Source organism: Lepisosteus platostomus, chromosome 28 (assembly GCF_059453375.1).
Source record: "Lepisosteus platostomus isolate fLepPlt1 chromosome 28, fLepPlt1.hap1, whole genome shotgun sequence".
NCBI classification, from domain to species: Eukaryota; Metazoa; Chordata; class Actinopteri; order Semionotiformes; family Lepisosteidae; genus Lepisosteus; species Lepisosteus platostomus.
In genome coordinates this window covers 3,650,194-3,663,260 of record NC_142638.1, presented here as the reverse complement: position 1 = coordinate 3,663,260, position 13,067 = coordinate 3,650,194, and the positions used below count along the sequence as shown (strand labels likewise).

Sequence of the window (13,067 nt, the reverse complement as noted above, 5' to 3'; positions counted from 1 at the left end):
TGTTCACCACTAAATGCCACTAAAATCCCACATCCTGTATATTGAAATATCTGAAGAAGCTGGATGTACCCCATATGTAAAATATCATTAAGGCAGTAATTATGGGTTTAGACTCTATTTGAACTGTAACAGAAGGCAGGGGTCACTGCTGCAGTAGGAAGTCAGACAGTCTGTGTATGTCGTTTTTGAGTCATACTGAACTATTAGCAAGGATAGAAAACATTTTCGCCTGCTGCAATATTGACCCCAGCAGACATGTTTATACAGAAAGCAACACGTTGATTAAACCCTTCTCTGGATTATCAGGAAACCAAATGCCAGTTTTGAATCCAGTCAGAAATCGGCACAGCTCCTGATTAAATCTGCACAGGGCTGAAGTTAAGATCTGTGCCTGAGAGCAAAAGATGTTTTTAAGATGGCAGGGGGCCTGTTGGGGGGGTTGGTGATAGCCGGGCGGGGGCGATGGAGTAGGATTGCGACGGTGTAGCCCCGTGAGATTCCACACGGGGAATCAGCCCTGCTCTCAGCGTCTCTCTCGTGAGGGGTGCGGCGAGGCCCAGCACTGTAAACAAGGCTGTAAATAATGTATGGGCACTAATGGAATCCCTGCACGCCGATGGCAGATCACTGAGGCTGTTAGCGCTGCCTGGGGGAGATTAAAGAGCTCAGATACAGCCTGATAAAACCTCCAGTCCATTCCAGGTGCAGCTGAATCAATCTTTCAAATGCTTTTTTCTGTGCATTGGAGAGTCTTTGGAAAACAGGAAAATAAAGTATATAATCTGTTTAATTATGAAAACCACTGGGCAGGGATAAAGTATGCTGTAATAATAATAATAATTATTATTAATGATATTATATTAATGAGCACTATAGATTGTCTAGAGGTGTTCCACTGTAAAAAGGCAATTAAAGAGAATTCAGCTGGAACCAAAACAGCCCGAGTGTAGATATTTATGTATTTTGTTAAGATGTGGTGAAAATTGTATATAGTACATTGCTTTGGCCAGCTATAGTTCAGAGAGATCTAATTAATCTAACTTGAGGCACCACAGTGGGTCAGTGTGCCCTGGGTTCAGGTCCTGGGGTGCTGTTTGTGTGGAGTTTGTATGTTCTCCCCATGTTCTCGTGAGTTTCAGCGGGGTGTTTTGGTTTCCTTTCACAATCCTAAGGCACACTGGTCTGGATGTGTGCGTGTCGCTGTCTGTGTGTGCCCTGGGGTGGACTGGCTTCCTGTGAAGTGAGTGCCCGGCCTTGCACCTGTCGCTTGCTGGGATAGGCTCTGGCTCCCCTGCAACGCTGTATCGAATGTAGTGCTTAGAAAATGAATGGATGAATATCTAAATTGCCCTGTCCTGTACAATCACCAGCTTCAGTCCTGAGAGACACATACATTCTCCATAGCTGTCATCACTCCTTGGTTCCCTCTTCTTGAGACTGACCCTCAGACTGTGAGCAGCCACAGGTGATTTCCTTAGGAAGACTACAGCTAGTCAGTCTAGGCTGAAACCCCAAAACGTGTTGGATTGGTGATGTGGACATATACTGTGCAACTTCTTTAATGAAGCTTCCAGCAAATCCAAACAGGGGAAGCTGTGTACTCAGTATGTATGCACTCTTCCCATAGAGAAAACAAATGCCATTCAATGGTTTTAATCTTCTCAATTGAGTCAGACTGAGACACATATGGGACACATTTTGTGCTCTATCAGTCATCAGAACTGTGGGTCACAAAGCACTTTTGAACAGCTACAGCTGCGCCAGCATTTGGAAAACGAAGTCTTCCCTGACGAGAATTCTAGTTCTTGTGAGGAGGACAGACGGAGGAGCAGCAAGACGTTGTGCACAAGACAGAGGGGGGGGGCGGGCACTCGGGGATCTGGGCAGATGGACTGACCTCTTCGGGTTCGATGAGCTTGAACTCCATGCCACGGCCAGTCCAGGCGATGAAATGGGCATTGCCCGGGTCGTCCAGCAGAGCCACAAGAAACTGCCACAGCTGCAGGGAGCCACGGCGCTGATAGGGGGCGCCCTCACGGAACACGGTCCCTGCCTCCTGTTTTACTTCTCCTGGGGAGAGAGTGCGGGGTGCAGGCGTTAGTGACCCCAGAATAGAAGAGAAGAACTGGGAGCTCAGAATATTTCCAGTGGTCAAACGTCTTTTAGATGGCTGTGTTTGAGGTCTGCTCTGCAACCGAAATGTTTTAAATGCTCGCGGTGCTTTTACAGCGGGACTGTGGTCAATTATAGTTTCCAACTAGAGCAGTAAATCGTCTTGAGTTTCCAGCCGTTTCGGCGGATCAGTTATTGTGTGAGCAGGAAAAAGCCATCAGCGTGGGCAGTGGGAATAATAATTAACCGCAGCTCCACTTTACATAACATGTTAAATCAATGGAAATTATCGTCGAACACAAAGCCGGCAGAACACCAGCAGAAACTCCCTAACCCTTTTACTCCAAAGTGTCGTCTGATTTTTCAGCTCGTCAAACAGAAACGAAAATATCTGCAAAAGAACTGTATTCAAGGATGCAATTTAATTATTGTATTTCCCTTTCAAAATCCAAAGTTGCTTTTTGATACCTCTGTTGAATTCCCAGATTTATTATATTTTACTTTAAAAAAAGTTGATATTGGTTCTGTAAGCATCTTGGGAGTCTCTATCATTTTTCTACTATATACAAATATAGCCATTTGAGTTTATTTTTTTAAACATATGTTCTGCTAGGAAGTGCTAATGTATTGATCTGGTCAGATGCTTCATTGATCTGTATAGTTTGCCTTGTGTAATGGCCTGGTTGGTGCCATCTCTAAGTGTACTGGCCCAAGTCCAGAAGAAATATAGGACCCTGTGGACACAGATAGCATAAGGTAATACCAGTGTAAAGAGCTTCATACACTATGAAGTTCGAGTAGGTAGCTGCATCAGCATGCAAAGGCTCCAAAGGCAGAAGTAAAGGTTTATTCCTTGCTGAAAAGAAAAGAGACACAATGTTTCAGCTGTGGTGCCTTCATCTCTTTTCTCTCTTTTCTTTTCAGCATGGAATAAACCTTTACTCATTCCTTCATACACTATGAATCATATACTGCTTTGTTCCTACGATAAAGTACTGTGCAATGAAATCTGCTTCCTGCTTTCATCATGTTTGATGTGATCATAAGCTCCAGTTTGCAAACAGATCACAGAGAACTCGAAACACGATGTTCCTGCTGCTTGACGACACACCTCACTGTATTTAGGGTTGACAGAGGACAGGCATGCAAGCACAACTCACCTTCAAACTTCTCTGGGACAACGCGGGAATCATTCTCAAAAGAATAACCTGGAATTCAGGATAGAGAGTGTCAGGCTCAGATGCACTGAGTGCCAGTGAAAGCTGTGTTTAGTTGCTTCATGCACATTTCGAACACTGGCATACGGTTTAAAATGATTAGAGAGGTGGAATTAAACATTTTAAAGTGCATTCCCAAAAAGGCCAGGAAGATGTTGGGATATATTGTGAACACCATACAATGTAAATAAAGGGAGTTTCTGTGAAAATGTATACATCAGAGTGGGAAGACCTTATTTAGAATACTGTGTACAGACCTGGTGCCTGTTACAAATAATCATTGCTGTTCTAGAACAGGATTAAAGAACAGTAGCAACATTGTTTTGCGTGATGATGAAGGAATTAAATCTCATCAGTCTTGCACTTGAGGAGACTAGGAGGGACATTTGATGCAAATCCCTGAAAGTATGAAAGGTGATGAGAAAATCAACCTTGTGGGCCCATTAAAAAACAGACGACTGAGGACAGTAGTGGAAAGTGTGAGAATGTGTATTTAAGACTCAATAAAGGAGACTTTTCTTTACACAAACCATTGTGGGTGTGTGAAACAAGGTACCAAGCAGCATGTTCCAAACAGGTTTTTGGTATCCTTCGGGGACAAAAATGGATGAGATGGAACTGGTGAATAACCTACTTGCATGCGAGCAAAAAAACCCAGCTGCCTCTCAATTGAAAACTTTGCTCATATGATCACAAATTGGTTAAATGGGAAGAATTCTTCGAATGAACAGCTCGGTTACAACAGTATCCCCATATGGATACATGAATATATATTGATATGGAGTGGTGTACTGAAAGATTAATGGAATAGTATCCACTATTATTGAGAGTTCTGGCTGTGCTTTTATTTTGATTTTAAGGATGAAAGCAGAAGATCCATCCATCAACAGGAGTCACTTTTTCTTGGCTGGGATTGCTGCAACCCCAAACCTATCCCAGTATAACAGGGGACGAGCCAGGACAACCCCTTGGACAGGACACCAGTCCACTGAAAGAGGAACATTTGATGAAAGATCTGTATATATTTTTAATGAACAATAATCTGTTCTTGTACTTTTATTATTCTAACATTAAATTGATACAGAAATGTCAAGGGCTCTGCCATCTGACCCTTCACTGTGTGGACTTTGGACTCTGTTAAAAGCAAATGGAGTTTTCAGCGAATGAGAAATACGCCCCAGATGGGGAGAAACAGAATCAGAAGTTAAAGTATAGACATGAGCTAGAGCTGATTATTGTAGATTTTTCTCCAGAAAAAACAAAACTTTTTTTTTTCCAGCAGTTACATTTACACTGGAATGAGAACAGCTCGAAGAAAAAAAAAAACGCCAGGCGTTTGTGCCACTGCCAGAGGAAATAAAGACACTCTGGGCTTGTTAGTCAGAGACAGCAGGTCCTGAGGGAGTCCAGGCACTGGACCCGATCTCCTCCCACTCTTGCCCCAACGTTGCTGTGGCTCAGCTGTGAGCTTCACCAGGTATCTCTGCCATTTAGACTCATTGCTGTGGGGGATCAGTATAACCCATAGGCCACTGGGGCTTGTCAAATGCAACTGCTTTTGCAGTTTTGTTTGGTTTTTAACAGAACCTGTGCTTTTTTCATCAAACCCCTCGTTGCAATACAGAATGCTTAGAGAGGCCGATGGGTTTCTTAAACTGTTGTGTTGTTTAAACTGTCCACTATGGAGCATGAAAGTTTTGTACAGCTTCAAAGGGGACAATGGAGAACACACTCCCATCGGCGAGGAGAGTGCAATCTCCTGTGCTCTGAGCCCACTGTGACCCGAATGTGTGGAGGGCCAACCACATGAAGCTATCTGGTATCCAATGTTGCTGTCCAGGGGGGAATCACTAAAGGTCCTGAAACCATCCTGTCTTCATTTTCCTAGTTTGTGCTCTGTAAATACAGCCTTTAAAAAAAACATTAGATTCCCTTTCCAGATGAAACCACCAGGTATACATGGAGGTTGAATACAGGGCAGAGTGAGTAGAATAAGTTTCCATCTTTGATTAACTGGTTTCTTGCTGTAGTGGTCATCAGGCTGCCTTTAAATATCACTTCGCAAATTAGTTCTGCTCACCTATTCTCAGATTAACTGTGCACTTTAATTGGCAATCTTCCTATCTTGCTCCTTGTGCAGAGCTAAACTAATCAATTACTGTAGGTCAATGTTAAATGCCTGGCTGCAGTTCAGGTTGTAGCCAGGCCTGGGTCAGTGTTGCAATTGAGCAGAGTAGATTGGAACCAAATACAAACTGCTGCAGAAGTGCATGAAGCAGCTGGAGGAAATTTGGTTATGGGGAAAAAATGTTTTCTAAAAATTTCCAGAAGCTCTCTCACTACCCTGTGTAAAAGCTGTACAGAATCTTAATAAGTGCGAAACCTAAAAGTAAATTTTGACTGGTCTTTTTGCCCACGCAACATTGCTACCCCAAACTATATGAACCTGTGTTTGGCAACATTGATCACAAAAAAAACTCCTGAATGTGTAGGGTGCTACATTTAATAAGGTTTTTGATTCCTGGCTAACTGCCTTGTGAAAAAAGACATTGCACCAGTGCTGTGACTGGGCTTGTTAATGTGATCTGACACTGGAATCACCACCCCTGCTACTGCAGAGACCCACTCAGGTATTGTGATCAATTTAACAGGTGATATGTTAAAATAAGAAATTGATACATCGTTTAGGATTAAAAGCTAAATTCGCCTTAAGGAGCAGGTTCTTTTAATACCTACTTGATTGGTCAATGCTCGGCCTGGCACCCATGGACCTACCCAGTGGCCTGGCACCCAAGAAGTATAAGGAACATGTTGGGACAGAGCCCTGGGTCGTGCACACACCATGCTTCCCATTTGTGATGTCAGGGGTGCTCAGACTGCTGTCTGAAGTGTCGGAGTTTGCCATGATGTGAGGGCTGGAAGCCCAGAGCGTACAGTGTAGTGCTTACCGTCGGCATTGTGCAAGGGTTTTCCATAGCCCTCATTGTGGAGGTACATGGATGGGCAGCCAGGCACATCTGTGGAAATAAATGCAAGCAATGACCTGTGACTGTTGTGCACAGCACAGTGAAATTTAGAATGCATGAACCTCAACCACATATGATTGTACTGGCATTTTGGTTATTGAAATAATTGAAAATAAAAATTGAAATAAAAGAAGATCCTTATTTTTCCATTTCCATTGGTGTAACCTCTTTCATCTTGTGAGTTTTACTTGTTATTCTGTAAATTAGAGCTTGTAACAAGTTATTTGCTGATGTTATCTGATCAGATCCTTGTTGGGACTAAAGAATATCCAACAAATATGCAAAAGAATATTCTTATCTTTTTGTATTTTTTCAGACACCTTGAATGTACACCGACTTTCTGTTTCTTCTTAAAATATTTAACAATATTTTTGCGTTATATACAATTCAGCACGCTGGAAAAGAAGAGTCCAAACAAATGGGCCCTTGGATTATCTTCGTTACCATGCTGAATAGTAAATGTTTTTTGTCATACTCTTGCTTCATCAAACTATCTTCTTTTTTCCAACTCTTGTAGATGCGGTGCTGTAACAAATACAGTGGCGAAATTTATATACTGCTAAGCAGTGGAGTCGAGTCATTCTGACTCTTTGCTAATGGAGTTATGCTTGAGTAGAAGGACCCATGTTTCTGGATGACTCTGACTCATCTCAGGAGATCTGGTGGCAAAACTATGATTATACGTCACTGAGGAATGTGACATTTTAATTTTGCAGGCATGGTATCATATTCCCATTCTGGGTTCCTATTAATAATAATTCTGACGGGCTATTTTCTTTAACTAGGAATAAAAGGGGAATTAGTATTATATCCTATTGGATTGTGACCAAAAGGATCATAAATATTGTGATATGAATACTTTATATAAACTGTGTTGAAGCATACCAAGAGACAATAAAAAAATGAGTATTGAAGCCAATAGCATTTGTTATATTCTTAATTCCTCTGTTTTGTTGCTTAATAGTTGAAAAAAAGAGATCTCAAAATGACCTCGTAAATAAAACTCAAGATTTCGAAAAGAACAAATAGAAAAGGGAACAGAAAAGGAAGAAATTTTGTGCAGAATGAAAAAAGCACCCTTAAGCAGAAAATGTCCCTTGTCAGGCAACAAACAGCGTTGTCTCTTTGGCTGCATAATCCGTTTCTTGTCTTTGTTTCCTGTTGTTTTAAAATATTAAAAACATGTCTCAGATAAAGGTTGAAAAGTAATGAAATTAGTGCCACGACTCAGCTATTTGAGACTGTTTTCAAATGCCAAATGAATATACTGAACACTGTCTTCTTCTGTACATATGCAATGCTGTGTTAGTATCTCCTGTACTATCCGTCCAGCCTGTCTCTGCACAAGGCTTGCTACAGGCAACTTTTTTTTCCTGTTTTTGTGCTGTAAGTCTAGGTCTCAGATTACTGCGGGCAACGCTCATTTTTCCATTATGATTTCATCTGCCTGCAGAAAGGAAGCTGCTGGTGAAATCGGACACCCAGGAGGAGTCCTGTGGGACGTCTAGTCTTTCCTGTGCCCTCCATTTTCTCAATGAAATTCTTCTGCCTTCTTTCAGGAGAGGGAGGGAGACGGAGAGATGCATTGTGCAAAAAAAATAAGGCAAGACGTCCGCCAAGTGTCAGGGCGTTGAAAGAGTGAGGGAGTAGGGGGAGAGGGTTTGCTTGGGGGAGAAGGGGTCGAAAGAAATCTCAGTGATGAGGGAGATGGTCCCTGGGATTCCTGTTTCAAAGCGCATTCGTCTCTGAGGAGAGACTGGAAAATGAAAGCACAGGCATTAAACCTGTAAACCCTACCTGTTTGCCTTGCAGGCTGAGAGGCACAGTGCACAGACTACCAAGAGCTACTGTACTGACCAGCAGCTGCTTTGACTGTCTTATTCTTTATTGACACTTTAAGAACTATAGTAAATTTAGAAAAAAAAGATTAAAAAATCCTTTCATACCTGCAGGGTCTCTTACTTTACTGCTGTTGTACTACACCCTACTGAATGGATGGTGACGTTTTTAGCTTTTGCTGAATCACTCTTACTATTGACCAAAACTAGTTTTGTCATTCACAAAGCTACAGGAGGTCACTTTCAATGGCTTGATGGTTCTTTCAGCTCCATCAGCATTTCTAAAATGAGGATTTTCAGTGACTCCACAGCTCTTACAATCACCACAGCAAAAGGCTAGAAATGACTGAGCTACATTGAGTGTTGGATAGAATGTTGTGACACTGGGTCTGGCTTCTGTCAGGTCAGTGGGTAATAACATAGCATGTGTATCATCAGAGGAACACCCCGCAGGGCTGAGTCTCACTCTACAACCTACTATTTTTAAATGTGTTGGATTCTGGTTTTGTTTTGTGTGAAAAGAAGCCTGTAATTATTCTAGTTGGCCTTTGCTATACCTATTCTGTTGTGGGTGTATTTAAAGATTTGTGTTACCCAACTTGTTAGACCTAGAAAAAAATTCTTCATAGGGGTTTCTGTGCTGGTTTGTACACATTTGTCCAAGCTAATGAACAATGTGGAGTACTTCTCTCTGGCTTTTCATTTGAATGGCCTTGCCCTATAAGAACCTCAATTCATCTAGTGTTGGGTTTCTGCTACTGAGTTATTTCAATAACCAAATAACCAATAACCTCAATAACCCAACTAATCCAGATGAAACTTGGACTTATGTACTCCTCTTCAGACAGGAATTGCACAACGTGATTTCTGTTTGAAATCTATGTGCACAACTACAAGACAGACTAAACACATAAGCTTTGATTCACACAGTGACAGTGTCTACCTCCCTGCAGACATGCGGACATTTTCAGTTGTAGGATGTGAACAGCTGATAGCTTCACCCAGCTCCAGACAATATCAAAGTGCAACCAAGACAACAGCTTCTCCAGAACTCACAAGTGCTGGATTGTAATCCCTGTGTGTTTCCCTTGCTCTTGTGCAAGCCACCTGAATCAGAGCAAGATTCAGTCTTGTGCTCAAGTTGCAGAGCTCAGGGAAAATGCCTTTGGTAAGTGTTGGCAGTAAAAGTCATAACAGAACATTAATCAAACTGTTTTTTTTTTTTACTCCAGAACATTAAGGTAATTTTCTGTGTCTCATGTCAAATGTAAAACTACAATGCTTTCATTTTAAGTTAAGTTCAGTATAACTTTTAAGTTTTAGAGCTTTTCCTATCTTGCTTTAATTGACACTCATCTATAAAGATCTGTATTGAATTTACTTAATAATTACTCAGCACTTCAAGAGTCTGATGCCTGTGTCTTCCTAAAATTATTTAAGGCCACGTTCTATGCTAAACATTATGTATCATAATTATTAGTAATTAGATAACATGACTTTATTGGCCATATACAATTTCTTGTATTAGGAATTAGGTACAGCTATGAGAGATACCAGTACATTGGATTGTGGAGGTATGGGACAAGCTACCCAGCCATGTTGATCTTTGGATCAAATAGCTACTAACTACCAAACAGGCTTCTCCTTGCACCTTTCTTATTCTTATACCATATCCCTTCTTTCTCATGGTCTTCTGTGTTTCAGAAGATGACTATGTTCTGTTTAGCATGTTCAGTCACACTTTGGTCCCACTGAGGCCACACGGGCGATGGACCACTGCAGTATCCTGTGGGGCACAGCGCCGCTCTGACGGACTCACCAGGCTCATAGGTGTAGTCGGTAGGCTCCTGCTTGATCAGCATGTGAACGGGTGGGTATCTCTGAGGGGCACCCCCAGCCACGTGCCCCGCGCGGTCATACATGGGGTCGTGGTATTCCTGCTTGAAGCTCTGCTGCATGTAGGGCAGACAGGGATCAGAGAGCTGGCGCTGGTACCCCCCGCCTGGGGCAGGATGCTGGCGCTGCATGGCTTGGGCAGGTGGGGGATAAGGGTGGCACATCTCTGCGGAAGGCTGCGTGTATCTGGAGCTACTCAGAAAGACAAAGGTCACCATGTTAGTGAAAGGATGTTTGATCTGGAGGGTTCCCCAATTCCTTAATTAGACCATGCGTATCTGTCTTTGATTGGAAAAACGCCACGCATTCAATGGCACTTCAGAATTCATGAGTGATGAGAAGAACACTAGATGTTCACCATCTGACTAGTGTAGCTATCATGCATTCATCTACATCCACTGTATCGCAGCTGTGTTCAATTTTAAAATGAAGACACACTACATTGGAAAAGAGAACAACAAAATAACACACTGATTTATTTCCACAATAGCTAAAGAGCTGTGGAAGCCCAATTATGAAACTGAGAATGCGCTAGAGCTTTTCACCATTGTTAATCCAGTGGTCCTTGAATGCATGGTCTGATAAAAGACTTCTACCCTTTGCAAAAAAAACAGACCTCATTGCTGGAAAGCAGTGTCTCAAGAAGGGTGTCAAAAGACCCCACAAGGACTACTGCAACTCTCTTTCACTTCAGGGCTTCAGCTGAGTTCCGTTACCTGTGATCCATTGAGTAGCCATGGCCAGGAACTGGCTGGGCAGTGGTGGTGGGGTTCATGTATCCTGTATCGGGCCGAGGGGTGATGGTTGGTTTGGGGGAGTAATGATGCATAGGAGACATGGGAGTCCCAGGATTGGAGCTCTTGAGCCCTGCTGCTCTCTTCTGCTCACAGGCACTGGGAAGAGACGCACAGCACATAGCTATTGACTGTGGACGACACTGAGTTTTCCTTTCTTTCAGAACAAATAGTGTGTATACAAGAGACGGTGGTCCATGATGTCTCATCATCGTCTCTGCTTAAGCTGCCGATTGCTACTCTACCGATCTAGTGTTACAATAAGAATTGTTGAACGTGCAGACAAGGCTATGCTTTGACCCAAACCCAGCCAGCACTGGTTAATGGGCTTCTGTAGCACTCAATTGGTTCCCCACCTGCCGTTGTCCCAGAAAGGTGTTTGGGAAACAGAATGGATTGCACAAAAGACCCAACAGGACACAGATGGACAACTGTTCAACTAAGCAGTGTAGCGATTAATTTAAAGCCCCAAAACATTTTATTTACTCATTTAGATATATTAAGTTATTAAGATCAAGGGCGGAACAAAAACCTGAAGAGCCCCAAGGCATTTGATGGCTGGAAATGGCCATCTCCTCAACAGAGCAAGAGAAACCTACCTCGACACAGTTTTTTTCACACAACACAAGCTACACATGGAAATAAAGTTCTAGCTTCACTCTGTCAGATTGTGGAGTTATCTCATATCCAGATATCTTTTAGAAACACTGCTGGTGGTAAAAAGGCTCAAGTACTTTTACAGTAAAAAAGACAATATATCTTCACGTCATGTCAGCATTTCAAACTCAATGTGAATACAGGTTTAACAGATGTTCCATGATTGGTTGCATAATACAGAGTATTAGGGACATCAGGGTGCTCATAGGGATGCTTACCTGGCGTAAAGGCACTGCTCTCCATTGGAATAGGTGAAAGCCTGCTTGTGACTGCAGGACTGGCTGGGATCTGATCCAGGACTCTGGGGCTCCTTTTTAATCTTGACTGGGGGGCTGTGGAATGCTACTGGATGCAGGAGAGAAGAGAACACTGTCAGCTGCCATCTGTCGATACCCTGCCTGAGTGCCGGTCGTAGTACGGATCCACATCCCCTTATTTTTGGAAATCAAACATTGGTAAAGATGTTGCAGTCGGAGTATGAAGAAGGAGTGAAAACCCCTTCTCCAACTCAAAGTTGACCTTTTAATTGTTTAATGCCAAGTTAATGGGAGCAATTCTTTGACTAACAACACCCTTTAAGTTAAAACACAGAATAGAGAGGGCCGCGGCACACAGAAGACTCTTTCCAATTTGACTTTGGTCAGTGGGAACTGGCTGAAGCTTCGGACTGGCCGAGCAGAAGCCATTTTTATAAGGAGGCAAAGCTTTAATTGAATGCAGTGCTCTCTGCATGGCAGAATTCCAGCCAAAGCTTAACTGCACCAAAAAAACAAGCATCAAAGGTCATTTTCTCTCGATGACATGCATGGAGATATATACACTTCTCCTCCAAAGAAAGGATTTCCCTCTGGGCAATGAACCCCATGTCAAGAAGGAGAGGGGCTGGAGAGCCAGCAGCCCCCAGTCCACAGTTTGTTTTCCTTCTCACAGACACAACAGGACCCACTCCCCCAGCATGTCTCCAGCAGACAAGCGCGCCTTGCCCTGCAGATATTCGCTGTCTTAATCTGCAGCTGCTGCCCAGACATTTCACTGTGTTAAGGTAACATTTCCTTTTACAGTCTGGGTGACCACAAACCAGTTTTTATGGGTCTACTTAATCTATCACCTGTTCAACACGCCCCAAATAATACATTTTAATCGGATACTTTTGAATTCGTAGATTGCATTAAGTGTTCTCATTATCTGAAACTTCGGATGTTAGATTCCGGTATGTTATTTTAATCTGTTCTATGGTGTTTGGCACTATCTGATAGAAAAGTAGTTTCATAAATTGAGAGCTGGAAGGACTGAATTGATGGGTGGTACATGGATTTTGTAGACATGCCTCCATTTCTTAAGAGGGATGTGAAAAAAACAGCTGCATATTCCTTCTCTCTTGGGTCCCAGCATGTAAAGTACAAGTGTGCCCAAATTTGCTGGTTTTAATCTTGTTCACTGACTGATTTTGGGGTAAAAATCATTAATTCTAGAATGCCTTCATTGGCAGGATCGCAATGTTCAAAAAACAAATCCCTCTGGCACAAA

The 13,067-nt window shown here is 42.5% G+C and overlaps 1 protein-coding gene across 2 annotated transcripts in view; it reads right to left on the bottom strand.

Annotated features, from left to right (window-relative positions):
* etv4 (ETS variant transcription factor 4) overlaps positions 1-13,067 on the bottom strand; it is a 40,735-nt gene that overhangs the window by 2,095 nt on the left and 25,573 nt on the right. Inside the window, exons 5-10 of one of the 2 annotated variants that reach the window (XM_088623083.1) lie at positions 11,759-11,882; positions 10,806-10,982; positions 10,013-10,281; positions 6,278-6,346; positions 3,273-3,320; positions 1,898-2,070 (exon numbers count right to left, since the gene is read on the bottom strand). In XM_088623083.1, the coding sequence (XP_088479209.1) occupies positions 1,898-2,070; positions 3,273-3,320; positions 6,278-6,346; positions 10,013-10,281; positions 10,806-10,982; positions 11,759-11,882 (860 nt within the window). Of the gene's footprint in view, positions 1-1,897; positions 2,071-3,272; positions 3,321-6,277; positions 6,347-10,012; positions 10,282-10,805; positions 10,983-11,758; positions 11,886-13,067 lie in introns of both variants that reach the window. The other variant, XM_088623081.1, reaches the window with a different exon arrangement.